The sequence below is a fragment of the Limanda limanda genome, chromosome 8 (genome assembly GCF_963576545.1).
Source record: "Limanda limanda chromosome 8, fLimLim1.1, whole genome shotgun sequence".
Taxonomy (NCBI): Eukaryota; Metazoa; Chordata; class Actinopteri; order Pleuronectiformes; family Pleuronectidae; genus Limanda; species Limanda limanda.
Window position 1 is genome coordinate 24,828,125 of NC_083643.1, and position 13,900 is coordinate 24,842,024.

A 13,900-nucleotide genomic window follows, 5' to 3' on the forward strand; every position below is an offset into this window, starting at 1 on the left:
TCCCTGTTCTCTCCTGTCTTGTTTTTCTTATCTTGTTCCCTGCTTCCACTTCACACTCCCTTCCTCCGTCATGTATTTGGTTTTAGCCATGTTCATTTAGTCAGTCTTGCCCCTTCACCTCATTACTCTCCTTTCATCCTGACTCTGCGGTTCACTATAATGTAATACAATAAAAAACACATAAATTAATAGAAGAATTGAACTCATTCATAAATTAAAGTACGGTGTGTGTACAGTGAGAAGCTGCGGTGTTTGGAGGAAGTGAGGCCGGTGTGTCTGCGGGATGTGGGCGGTGCACAGCTTCAGTCTGGCGGCTCCTCTTCAGTCAGTCGGTCGGTGTGGAGGAGGAGAGCGGACGAAGCGGAGCGGCGCACCGGGACCCTGGATCTGTACTTTATATATATCAATATATTAAAAAATATAAATATATATATTCACTCACGCCCAGAGAGACCAGCACCGACAGAGCGACCAGCAGGAGAGGAGCAGCATGGAGCTGTGAGGGCGGACAGGGACCTGCTCCCCGAAAGAACCTCTGGTGATCTGTTTATTTGACGCATCTGCGCGCTTTGCCCCAACATGGAGACTCAGGGCTGCTGGCTGCTCCTGGCTGCACATCTCATCCTCCTCTCCCAACCAGGTAGGACGTGCTGCCATCCTCCTTTTGCCCCCCCACAGGACACTGAACCCCTACACATTCTCTATTGTGATCCGTTTTACTGAAGACTGCGCGCTTTTCCACTTGCTGCGCAAACTTTCCTGTGATTTCGCAGCAGCCCTCAGGTGAGATGGGAAGTGAAACACGGCAGTTTCAAAACAAACCGACAACACAAGTCCGCGTGTAGTTTGTGTATTTGTATTTTCATCAAACTCACAAAACCGCCAGCTTTCATGCGTCACATCCAAGGAAATGAATCCAAAACTTACATATATATATATATATATATATATATATATATATATATATATATATATATATATATATATAAGTTATTCGGGTCTGTGAGAAGCTACAGCCCTTTTTTTTAACACAAATCTCCTCATGTGTGGTTGGCAGAGTGTGTCTGTGGTGTGTGCTGTCGATGATCCCACTTTGTCTGTGGGAGCGCAGATTAAAACGTGAGTCGCAGGGCGTCACATACATCAGCTCCAAACCGGAGCTGTCAAGCATGAAGAGAGAAGTTTGGACACGGTAGTCTGACTGGCTTATTAAGGGTGTCACGGGCTCCAGATCTGGCAACAACAACAACGGCAGTGATCCCAATGTATCCCAGAAACAGATACCATCACTCAAACCAATAACAACCTATAAGTCTCAATTCCAGCCCTGGAACAGAAATCAAACACATGGAGCTCTTTGGATATTGAGTTCGTGGGAAGTGAGAGTGGCTGTAGACTCAAGCTCTGATGTGTCTGACTTGAGAAAAGACATGTGCCGATGTTGATAGGTGAAAATGGACGGGTTCAGGAGGTCAGTCTGTCTTCAAACCAATGGAATATAACTTCAGCTGGTTTCAGGGTCAAGTGGGGTGTGTTTTGACTGTGAATCTGCCTGCTGGAAGAAATGTAGGGATACAGGTTTATAGAAAAACAAAAACTCAACACAGGCTCGCTGCCCAGCCAGGAGCATTCAGATTGCAGGTTTTCATTCTGCCACATGAGGTAACAGGTTCATCTGTGCTTTGAACCGGGAGATGTGTATTTGCTTGTTTTGATCCCTGATCTTTGGCTCATTTTCTGCTTGACGGTCTGATTGAAGTGTTGATATGAGTCACGAGGGATCAAGATGTGAAATTAAACTACTGGTCATTGAGTCAGTGAACAGGAAACCAGTTTCTCATAATTAATTCTATTTAATCGAAAATGTATGTAGTGATTCCAACTCAATTTTGATGCTTTTTATTTAAGTAACAGTGCTTGGTGCCTCTGTAGCTTCTCACAGACCCGAATAACTTATTTGTTCCTCTGGAGCTGTCAGTCAGATCACATGATCTCCTTCTTTAGATGGAGTTTGCCCAGTGGATGATGCACACAGGGATTTGGTCACAAAATGATCGCATTCTCCTCAGTGTTTGTCCAAAGCAGAACATTATCTTTCTCTAAATGAGACACTAACAACTTAGTATTGTAGGTATAGCATATGCCTGATCCAATACTCAACATCCGTATCACTCTAATGATGGTAAAAATGACTGGATATGACATTGGAAAGATGAATAAATAAAATAAACCCTGTCAACTTTAAATATCATGTAAAAGCTTCACTGAGAACAGGTGACATGCTGTAAAGAGAGACGTGCACGGACGCTGTTCTTTGACCAGAACGAGAGTGAAGGCTGCACACGTCGTCACGCCGCTGTCATCATGTCAACTCTGTGGACTTATTTTGAGGGGAAAAAAAAGCTGAACAGCCAAGTGTAATTTATGTAATTCAAGTATCAAGAGGTGGAAACTTCAACACGGCAAACTTTATGAAACAACATAGAAGGGGTTCAGAACTGCTAAGTTAATATCAGGTGTAATAACCTTAAGATGCCCATGTTACTGGTTCTCTGTATCGCAGTACATGGAGATGCTATTATTTATGTAGAGTACTTTAAGTTCTGGTCTACTTCCTGTTATTCCTAAACTTTTGTATCAAATTGCACTTCATATCTAATCTTTAATTTGTTAGTATTAGTTAAAATTAATAAAAAAGGGAGCAGCATTGAGTTTACCTAAGTCAGATTATGGGCTATTTGTCTCTTCTTCATGTGAATATGTCAATGTATGTGTTAATATTAACTGTTTAGCTGTTTTAAAGAGTAATAAGATTTTATGGTTTCAGTAGACACTCAAGATTGTGATATGGGTATCGGACATGAGAAAGAGAGTTTAAGCCAACGATAATCACAGGTCCATTATATCCTGTACCAGCTTGTCTGCAACACTTCAGAGAAGGAACATAATGCTGCACTGAGGGAAATGTCCAAACCTAGGGAGGATGTTTTTACTATGTTAATTTATTACGGTAATACAGAAAACATCTGCCTGTCTCGTCCATCAATAAACATATTCGGCATCTCTGCAGACATGGGCATCTCTGCTACAAACCTAGATGAATCTCACTGGTATTGGTGAGTTTTTGATTAGTTAGTGTTGTATCGACGGGCAGTAGCTCAGTCAGTGGAGATAAATCTGAATTTGTCACTGTAAGTCTGAGCACTTATTCTGCAGTTTGGCCTCCCAGCCGCATGGTACCGTCACACTGTGCCAGAGAGGACACTGATCTGCTTGGCTGATCGTTTCAGGGGGTGAGAAATAAAACAAAGATAAAGGGGAGAAGCTGGTGAGGACCAGATTTAGCCAAAGACTTGTGAGACCTTATTTGTGGCAGCGCCAGCGAGTCTGGTTCCCTGCAGAACCGTTGTGTACCTGCAGAAAGCTTCCGGGCTCCATCGTATCCTCCTCCAGATTTTTTTTCTTTGTCCGGGCTTTTTTTTAACGGAGCTCTTGACAAAATGTCACAGCACAAAGGAAGTGCCAGCTCGCTCGGAAGGCAGCGCAGGAATGGTTTGAGGTGGAAGAAAAAAGACACGTGGAGAAAATTCAATGCCATCTGTCTTCCCAAAAGATATTTGTGAATGGGCAGTGCCAATGCCCTGTGCTCCGTCTGGACTCATCGAGTCACCGGGTCTCTTGTTGTCTAACAGGAAGTCTGCAGACAGATGGCCCTCTCAGTCAGGCAGGTTGTCAGTCAAACACACTGAGATGCCGAAATATGACATAGTCATTATAAAAATATAAATGGACTCAATTTAAATTTGTATTAAATATGACTGAAAACTAAGCTGACGTACATTAAGGCTAAAAAACAGCAGGCAGCACCAAAAACAACATTTTTAATATGATGTTAGAATTGAATCAGCTCCTCTATTAAACAAAAAACCTTTACCTTTACCTTAGTTAGCATGCTAACCAGCTAGCCCCTCCTAAGTTCATCACTTGCCGACATGAAGTCCACAGAATGTCGACACAATTGGGTATCTCGGTCTCGATAATGTTCAGGTGAGGGTAGGTTAGCATGCAGAAGCTGGAGATCACGTGTGTTTGTTTACTGCACATCAACACTGGCGTCAGCCCCCAGCACCAAAAACCCTCCTGACTCTCTTTAGATGTCTTCTACTTCTGTGTGTCCTCTTCTTCATCCTGAGATCTTTTACGTAGAAACCTCAGAGAGAGACACATGTGAGGGCTCCCTCTCCCAGGACGGACAGAAGTGCAAAAGATGCTGCTTGTAGCTGACACATCAACAAAAAAACAACATTTACAGCATTCATTCGCAGAAGCTGTTTTTAACGTAATAGAAAGATGTGTCAATGTTTAAAGTATCATCATTATCATTATATATATATATATATGTATATATATATATATATACAACATGTGTGATGGAGATTAAGGGAGAGGGAGCCCTCACATGAGCATGACAACTGAAGTTGGTATTCATCACCTTTTTTAGTAGTTAGTTCTATTGTTAATATGTGATACAATATGGAAGCAAATAATTGCCATAGTAATTCAAATTGTAAGACTGAATACCAAATTTAATTTCTGCTGAATACCACTGGATTCACTGTGTACTTGAGATGTAAAAATTTGACACTTTTCAATTCACATTTATTTTTATAACACAAAATCACTACACACATTATGTCAAGGCTCTTTACATATAGAAAGGTCAAGACCTTCCAATATTATAGAGAAACCCAAGAGTTCCCACCATGAGCAAACAGTTATGTACTTATGATACAATATCTGAGTTTAAATATCTTCAGCAATTGTTGAAATATGTATATATTTTTTAATGAACAAAGGAAACCAAAGTTACTATATGTTATTTTTAGAGGATTTGAAAAAAGGTACAGAATACAATGGCTTTCAGGAGTTCCTGACTTACTTTGGGTCAGGAACTCTGATAAAAAAATGAGAGAAATAGATCGTCCTTGTCTACAGATATTCAATGTCACATTTCAGAGCTTGACAGTGTTTATTACTCATGTTAGAGGTAAATACAGTATATAACCTCATTTGGATTCTGATAGTTGTTTGGGGAAAGACAGAACCAAGTCTTTGGTCACCTCGAACGCCCTCCCTTTTCTATAGTCCTTCACATTCATGTCTTTATTTCCTCCTGTTTCCCACCATCCTCTCTGTCTCCTTTCTTTCCATGGCGTTATCCCGCCATCTCTGTCCAAATCAGCTTCAGCTGGTCAGACGTCCCTTGCTGCCCCACTGGTAGTCTGGGACAGAGAAAAGCAGATTTCCAGTCATGGCAGCAGGGGTATTTGATGACCAGATTAGTGGGTATTAGGCTCAACGGCATTCACTCAGGCATACACAGGGGCCACCGGTTTGAATCCACCAGAGTCGCCCCTCTTTTTTCCTCTCCCCTTACCCTCGGCTGAATGCAAGCCGGGGTTACGTGGGGAAACAACCAGCTGGGTCCTCGGCGGAGGTCAGCTGAGGAGGCCCGTTCGTCCTGCGCCTTCTCTTCGGGGCCCGGCCCCGTGAATTATTCTGTCAGAGGGGAGATTTGTTTTGTAACAGTAGGGAAGGGGGCAACTACAGAAAGAAGGGAGGTGTAAGGGGATGGATTGAGGGGGGTGGAAGGGTGTGTGTGTGTGTGTGCGGGGGGTGATGCAGAGCAACAGAGAAAAGAAAAGGGGGGGGGGCTTGGCATTTAAGCGTGACGCATGATGGCACTGCGATTTGTCCCAGTGGCGGCGGTGAGAAGGAGAGGACGCTGTCACACTGTGAAGCTGGAGCAGAAGTGTGGGAGCGCACTGTGTTAAGAGGAGGGGGGACAGGGAGAGCACACACTCACACACACACACACACACACACACACACACACAAACACACACACACACACACACACACACACACACATACATTCATCCTCCAACACCTCGAGGTTGGAGGCCTCACAGAGTGATGGAGCGCAGGTTAAGCAGCACTCCTGCCTTCATTAGTCTTCGTTAACATCCCCAGCCTCATTACCCCCCCCCACTCACAAGCTCACTGTGTCTCCCATCACTGTTCTCAGGCCTCCGTTCCCCACATACACTGTAAAAACACTAAATCCCGGATCGGATTTGTGTTAGTTGGTCTGTTAGCTCCACAGCTGATGGGATTATTCAAAGTGTTCATATAACTTCATTAGTGAATAATCAGGAGCAATTTAGGGTTCAGTGTCTTGTCCAAGGACGCTTCAGAATGTGAACTGTAGGAGTCGGGGGTCTGACGTTCCAAATAGTGGACAACCTTTTTGAATTCCTGAGCCAGTTATGACCTCTGCAAACAAAGTTATATTGTCATTGGCTTGTGTCTGCCTGTCTGTCCTTGCATTCATTGTAATTTCCATAACATTTTGGGGAGGGGTAGGCCATGACCCAAGGAAGAATCCATTACATTTTGGAGCGGATCTGGATAAATAATAACTTTAGCAGAGGTGTTACAAACATTCTACATTTCACTTTCTACTTTTTTTTATTTCAGAAATAAGTCAAATATGTTGAGTTATTAATGTTGTCTTAGAATCAGAAGCCATACGTGAACTTAAATATTATCTATTTGTTGATGCTTGATCCCCAGCCCTAAAAGTAACAGAGCAAGTCATTATGAAAGTCATCCCTCAGCCATCATGCCCTCACGCACTCAAAAAACAGTCTCCCATTGCACCAAGACACTGTTTACGTAGGTTGTAGTTTATATAATATACAATACTGAAATGGCAATATCTCCGCCGAGTCCAAACAGTCTCCTTAAATTCAATCAAGATGCATCATATTTCAAACACTCAAAGTTATCAGTTCCATAAATGAACCTGATTTATTTCAATAATTTCCTGGGGAAATGGCAAAAAAATTTTTTCATATTAATGAAAGTGGAAAAAAATTCCTGGAGCTGCCCCCTGATCTGGATTTGAAACGAGTTTGAATGGGTTTCTTCCTGACCCATAACACATCCTCCCACCAAGTTTCATAGTAATCCGTTCAGCTGTTTTTGTGTGATTTTGCTCACAAACAAACAACCATGCAGGGGTGAAAGGTGGTGGAGGTGATAAAAAGGCTGTTGAATGTTTCTGTTGTAGGCTGAGCAGTTAAAATGTGCTTGCCATCCATAATTCAGCTTTTGTTGAAGATCAGTTTATTTTGATATTTTATTTAATCATAAAAGAACATGGGTGAAAGTTTAGGCCCCATGCTCTCTTTATTTGCACAGTACAATCAAATATTCTGGATGTCTTGTGGATCTAAAAAGGGATTTTGAGGCAAACATATCGAGACTGAGATCTTTTTTGCAGTGCATTTCCTCAGGGCTGGATCTTTGTTTCTAACTCTTCAGTCTTCTTTAACATTTTTTTCCATCCGGCTCCTTCCTTTTTCTCTCCTCTGCTCTTAATCTCTCATTTTCTCTCCTCCTTTTACAATGTGTGTGTACCGCTGTACATCTTCCGTCACCCTGTTGTCCCACATTTCTCCCTTTTCAGAGCTTCATTCCTTCACCCTTCAGCAGCCCCCCCCCCCCCCAAAACTCTCCCTCCCTTTACGTTTTTTGAAATCCTCCTCCCCGTTTATCTCCCCTCTCATTTCTGGACGGGTGAGGAATGAGAGGTGTCCAGGTTTTCTAGTTTTTTTTCAGCCAACCACCTTGTCTCTGCTGGTGTTCACCTGGCACTCTGCCACCATCTTCACCCTACGCTCCTCTTCCTCCACCTCCTCCTGTGTGCTCACTGCCTCTCTGTACAGTGTAATGGATGGTGGGCAGATCCGGGTGGCCCACAGTGCGTGTGAAAGAGGGGCCACTCACACCAGAGCCCATTGCAGTGGAGAACAAGTGGTGCCATCGTAGAGTAGCTGGTGGAGCGCCATTTGATTTGTCCTCCGCGCCATTTGATTTGTCCTCCACTGTTCTGTGTGGTCCCTTTCTCGATCCTGGATGTTCGATGGCCCTCATCTCTCAACCAGCTGAATGTGAAAGTGACGCAGAAAAAGGCCAGCGATGAAAGGCCTGAGTGGAGGACATGGGTCGGTCAACGTCCTCTTCAGTAAAAGGGCCGACTCGCTCCTTTTCTTCCCCATTCACCGGCTGGTGTAGGGCATCCAAGCAGGTGAATGTGGACGCGCTTTAGGCAGATGTTGGCCTGCACAAAAGGATTCGATGGGCCTCAACAAGGCTTTTCAAGTATTTACAGAACATTTACATTTACATTTCAGGCATTAGTCTGATCCTCTTATCCAGATCAGCCTCCATTGAGTGCAGTGGGAGAATGAGCTTAAATTCCTCGATCGACGACATTACAAGCTCACAGTAGCAGGGGGTTGAGCCGTACAGCACCATGTCATTACTCCGGAGACTCTAAAGAAGTAAGAGAAGAAGAGAAAAGAGCAGAGAATCGAAACAGATATGTTTAGAGTTTTCTTTTTCCTGTTACAATGTGAAAGGCAGAAGTAACAAATGAATTTCACGCAGATTTTCTGAGCTCTTGGGCCACAGAACTTTCACATTAAGGAAAATAAACACTGGCTTAATAATAGTATCATTGTAAGTTTATATGGAAAGCATTTTAGCAGCTGGCTAATTTCACACTGAGCCACACGATCATCCCATTAGTGCAGTGGTTGAGTCCACTATTCACTCTGCTTTTATCTCTGGTTTGGCCTCAACCAACACCAACTAGAAAAATCTCTCTCTGTCTCTCGCTCTCTCTCTCTCTCACTCTGTCTGTCTCTCACATCAACATCAAAGCCACAAAAGGTAAAGAACAAACCACTTAGTTTTGAGTCTAGAATGCTTATACTATTGAGTAAAACTAAAGAAACAATGTTTAGGTTGTTATTTATGTAAACTTATGTGACAAATTGATGAACTACATGTACAAGGAAAAAGGTTACAAGTCTGTAAGTGTGTACTGTTGGTGTGTTTTCTCAAAATTAGAATTTAGAATCTGAATGCTCCAACATAAAGGTGATAGTGGCTTCTCCACTTTTCAGGTGTGTCAGAGCTGAATATAAATACCTGCAGCTTGAGACTGTAACAACACTGAGCAGATGTTAAGCCCAGAGGCGCTGACTCTTGCTGAAGTCCTGGTCCTGGTCAGACTGGTTCTGCACCTCAGACCAAGCCACAGCTTGAAGTAAAAACACCTGAGCTCGTCTGCAGGCGGAGGCGTGTGAAAGCTGTGAAAGGTTAATCCTGTAGGTCTGAGGTACAAAACAATTACAGCAGTTACATCTAATTGGAAGCAGACACAGAGTGAGAGACTCCTTGTTTTTTCATGGTCACTGAAATTTATTTGAGATTAAACTAAAGCTGATCTGAACTCCCAGATGTGCAGCTAGACTCCAGATGTTTTCTATCATAGACAGCCATGTTAATATTCAGATAATTAGCCAATTAAAGAAGAATCAGTCTTAAGCCAGTTAATGTCTCTAGGATGTGCTGTTCCCAGACATCTCAAAAAACAAGTATAAGGTTAAAGAGCACAGTCCTGGTGGATGTTCAGTCTTGTTGCAAGGCGCTAGATGAAGGGGCCATTAAAATGTAAGGGATGATCTTCTGGGAAGCAGGAATATGATCAGGAAATGTCCCTACATATAAACAATATAACAACAACTAGCATAACAAACGTCCATCTTGAAACCAAACTTTCGTGTTGCATTGTGGGTAATGTAGGTACAGGAAACACAAACATGAAAGATAATTAAACTTAAGCATGTGATGTTTCAGTTTTCATACTTTTTAATTGTACAACTCATTAAAGTCATTATGTTTCATCTCCATGGGCGCTCAGGTGGGTACCATTGCTGCACATGCACACAACCATGTTTCAAGCTTCATGACGCTGTTTTGTGTCAGGAAGGCTATAGCTGAGATGAGCTAGATGAGGCCGGTTCAGTTTAATATCAAAATAACATCTGCACAGCTGAAACCAGCAGATATTTATAATTTTTGTTAACAAATGACTGAAATGATTTACCACGCTGTCCCATTAGCTGTTTTACTTTCTAATGATTGGCTAACAAATGAATCAGCTAACTGGGGCCTGTTCAGTAAGCTTCACAGTAACATGAAAATTTTTGGGCAGTTTCGGAGGTATTATGTTTTGGGGGTGTCTGTCCGTCCCTCCCTTCTCTTGAACACAATATCTTAAGAATGTCCTAAAATTTGGTACAAATATTCAGTTGGACTCGAGGATGAACTGGTTAGATTTTAGTGGTCAAAGGTCATGATGACCCAATGTTCCCTTGGACTCACTGATTAGATTTGGGTCGTCAAAGTTCAAAGTGGCCTCAAAATACATGTTTTTTGCCTCTTGAATGTGATATCTCAAGACTGTTTGAGGGAAATTTCTCAACTTTTGATCAGTTGTCACGTGGATTCAAAGATAATGTGATTATATTTCAGTGGTTACATTGACCTTATACAATTCTGGAAAAAGGCATACAAACACAGTGCGGTAATTCAGAACAAGAATTCATGGAATTATTCTGCTGGTAATTAGCTTTTTATTTGGATTTCATGATCTACTGCACAGCCACTGCAATTCCCTCTATGAGCACCACACGTCTCTTCGTGTTACAGCCAGGTTGACTGGTACGGTAGCCCAGGGTGGTATACTGGGGATGTTGGGAGATTTGATGGGGAGCAGCTGGTGCTGGTGGTGAACAGCAGAAGGTCGGCACTAACCAGCTCACACCAAACTGCTGCATCTGGTCTGTCAGCGCTGGCTATATTTTTTAGTACAATAACAGTTCACCTCAAAAGCAAGATAACATATGTATTTTTATACAATACCTTCAAATTAAAACATGAAAAACAAAGAAGTGTTTTCTTATATATTAAATAAGAACATTTAGTCTTTGTCAAGTAATCCAAAATGATGCAATCACACATTTTAGAAAAAGCACTTAAAAAATTCCTTAAAGAGAGAAAACTGATTTAAATTAGTTTTATGGTGAGATAATGATGACAAGGAAACGACAAGCATTATCAGAAAGTGTGTCAAGGTTGAAGAAGGACAAAGTGTAAAATCTATAATTTCCTCTGTGCCCCTCCCCGCCGTCCCCTCCCGCTGAGCGTTTCAATTAGGTCATCCCTCAAAATAGTCATGCATCCCCAAGGCACCATCACAGAATGTCTGCCTGTTAATGAGCCAGTGATTGTGCTGATGATGATCGGCCGGTGCAAAAGGAAATCAGTGCTTGTGGCCGCAGACGTGCACAGAGGACAGATGATGGGTTGTCTGGACAGACTCTTTGCACGTGTAGGACCAGATTAGCTTTTATTGGTTTAGCCAGTTAGTTATGAATCACAAATAATTTTTCTTATTGCAGCAGTTCTAATGCAGAAAACGGCCCGATTCACATGATCATACGGCGACATTACACACTAATACACCATGTTTGTTTCTAGTTTTCCCTGCATTCAATCAACTTGTGCAGTGGCCTTTTTCTACCTGCGTGTTTGTAATGTTTTGTTCTCTTGTCCTGCGTTAATGCTCTTTAGCTACTTCAGAATTTTTCCTTGTCATTAGTGAGTCCTCCTCAAACAGTTCTACGATAAAATGTCACTTTTTACTGGGCGTTGTGTGCAGAGCTTTTATAAACAGTCCATGGTGCAGAGTGAAGTTGGCGACATGCAGAGAGCAAGGCCTGATGGAAAAGTGAGGGCTGTCCTGCTGGACCGTAAACAGACCACACTCACTCTAAAGAACCAGAGACTGTGAAGGCCTGAGTGAGTTTGTAGTGTGGTGGCCCATGTGGTCAACACAGTGAGAGAACTGTAGACATCAGTCTTTGCTGAAGTTTGATTTGGTCTGAGTGATTGGATTAGAAATGCCTCCAGATCTTTTCTTCATACACTTTACAGAGTTTACAGAGTAAAAGCATCACAGCTGGACTCTTTCCATTAAAACTCTTTTTTTCATTCAGCACAGTCTCTTTCTCATCAAGAGCTCCATTTCTGCCGTCTTTTAAAGGTTTCGCAAAAGCTGTGACTATAGCTGAAAGAATCCACTGTCAGTGTCTGTGAGAACATATTTGTACACATTTTTAGTCTGTGTATTAAAAAACCTGAGTGAAAAGACAAAAAGTTTGAAAGAGAATAAACAATATATAACAAAACACTGGGCTGAGGTTTAGAAGTTAACATAGATAACGAGAGTGGTAGTCAGTAGAGAGGATACCCCCGCCAAGGCCAAAACGTCCCCTCAAATTCAATCAAGCTGCAACAAATAGTACACACACAAAGTACAGTTTTCCTTGAAAAAAAAAAGGGCCCATATTATGTAAAATACATTTTCTGGGCTTTTACTATCCGTAATTAATTGAAGGGGGTCAGTAGGGACCCCCAAAGTATGAAAACAGTCAATCCGCAGACTTTTTCACTCAGTCCATTCTAAGAAATATGTCATCGTAAAGTCTAATTTTGTACTTCCTTCGCCATATGATGTCATTCAGGATCGCACTCGTCTCTCAGCCCCACCCAGCCGGTACCAGTCTAGCCTCCAAACTTACCGTTCAGAAACATCCTGTTTGTAAATAGCTGTAAAACATAACAACATCTCTTTTAGCTGTGTTTACCAGAGTGAATATGCCAGAATTAGATAGGCCTGGTCGCTTATCACTCAAAATGCAGTCAGCCAATCAGAGGAGGAGCACAAGAGGCAGGCGACAACAGCCTGTTCTGTAGCAGCTCAAGAGAGAGGCAGGAGAGAGGACATGGAAATACACATTGCAACAGTTCTTTCGACTTTAAACCACTGATAAATCGTCTTAGGTGTACCAATACCTCAACTTAAATCCCAGAAAGGTGTAAAATATTGGCCATGATGTTGATCTGCCACTGAGGTTTTATGATAATCCATCCAGTTTGTGTTTGTTTGCCTGGTTACAAACAAACATATCAACCAACAAACAAAACATCAACCCAAACAAATGGACAGGGGTAAAAATAAAAAAAACAATGCTGCAGCTGCACTGATGGATTCAAGAGCCACAATGGTCCGCAATTCTTAAATTTCTAAACCAACCAAGACTAAGAGACTGATGGTCACTGTGTCTGAGCGCAAGTGATCCTGTGTGGAGTGTGGACACGGCAGAAACCTCTAGAATACACTGTATAAATAAACTGATTAATTATTTAATTGAAAAAAGAAAGAAAGAGGTAATAAATAGAAAAACTGTTCCTTGAAGCCCTGTATATATCAGCTGGACTGTGTGGATTGGTTCAGCCTTTATTTCCCAATTGGCAGCTGGTAAAAACTACAAGACTTGAATGCAGCATTAAAATCCTCAAATAAATGTATTCACTTGATAATCTTTTACCTTCATGTTCCTACATACATTATTAAGAACATAAGTCTCATCTTAAGTTTGAATTGAAGAGTAAATCCAACTGTAATGAGTTTATCAAATTAGTAAGAGTGCCCCCCCCCCCCCCAAACACACACACACACACACACACACACACACACACACACACACACACACACACACACACACACACACACACACACACACACACACACACACACACACACACACACACACACACACACACACACACACACAAACACCATTTCCTCTCTCATTGTCTGTCTGGTGGGATACGAAGTTGGCACTGCATCCGTTCATTCAGCTCCAGTGTTTAATGAAGTTGTTTTTCTGCTGAGGAGCTTTTCTCTGGGCCTCTGACAAGCTGTTTCGTCACCGTGTGTATACGATCACAGTAGAAACACGTCTGCTTGAACCAAGCCCGCTCTGCTTGGACCACGCTGTATGCATGAGGAAATCTGTGAGTTCTTTACACAGCGCGGCTTCTCTGTGTTTTAGATTCTGACCACCAGTGCAGT

General features: G+C 42.2%; 1 protein-coding gene across 3 annotated transcripts in view; it reads left to right on the forward strand.

Annotated features, from left to right (window-relative positions):
* Positions 1 to 349: 349 nt before the first annotated feature.
* Positions 350 to 13,900, forward strand: part of ptprz1a (protein tyrosine phosphatase receptor type Z1a) — an 88,993-nt gene continuing 75,442 nt past the window's right edge. For all 3 annotated transcript variants that reach the window (XM_061077029.1, XM_061077030.1, XM_061077031.1), the window contains exon 1: positions 350 to 640. In XM_061077029.1, the coding sequence (XP_060933012.1) occupies positions 580 to 640 (61 nt within the window). In that variant the 5' untranslated portion in view covers positions 350 to 579. The remainder of the gene's footprint in view (positions 641 to 13,900) is intronic.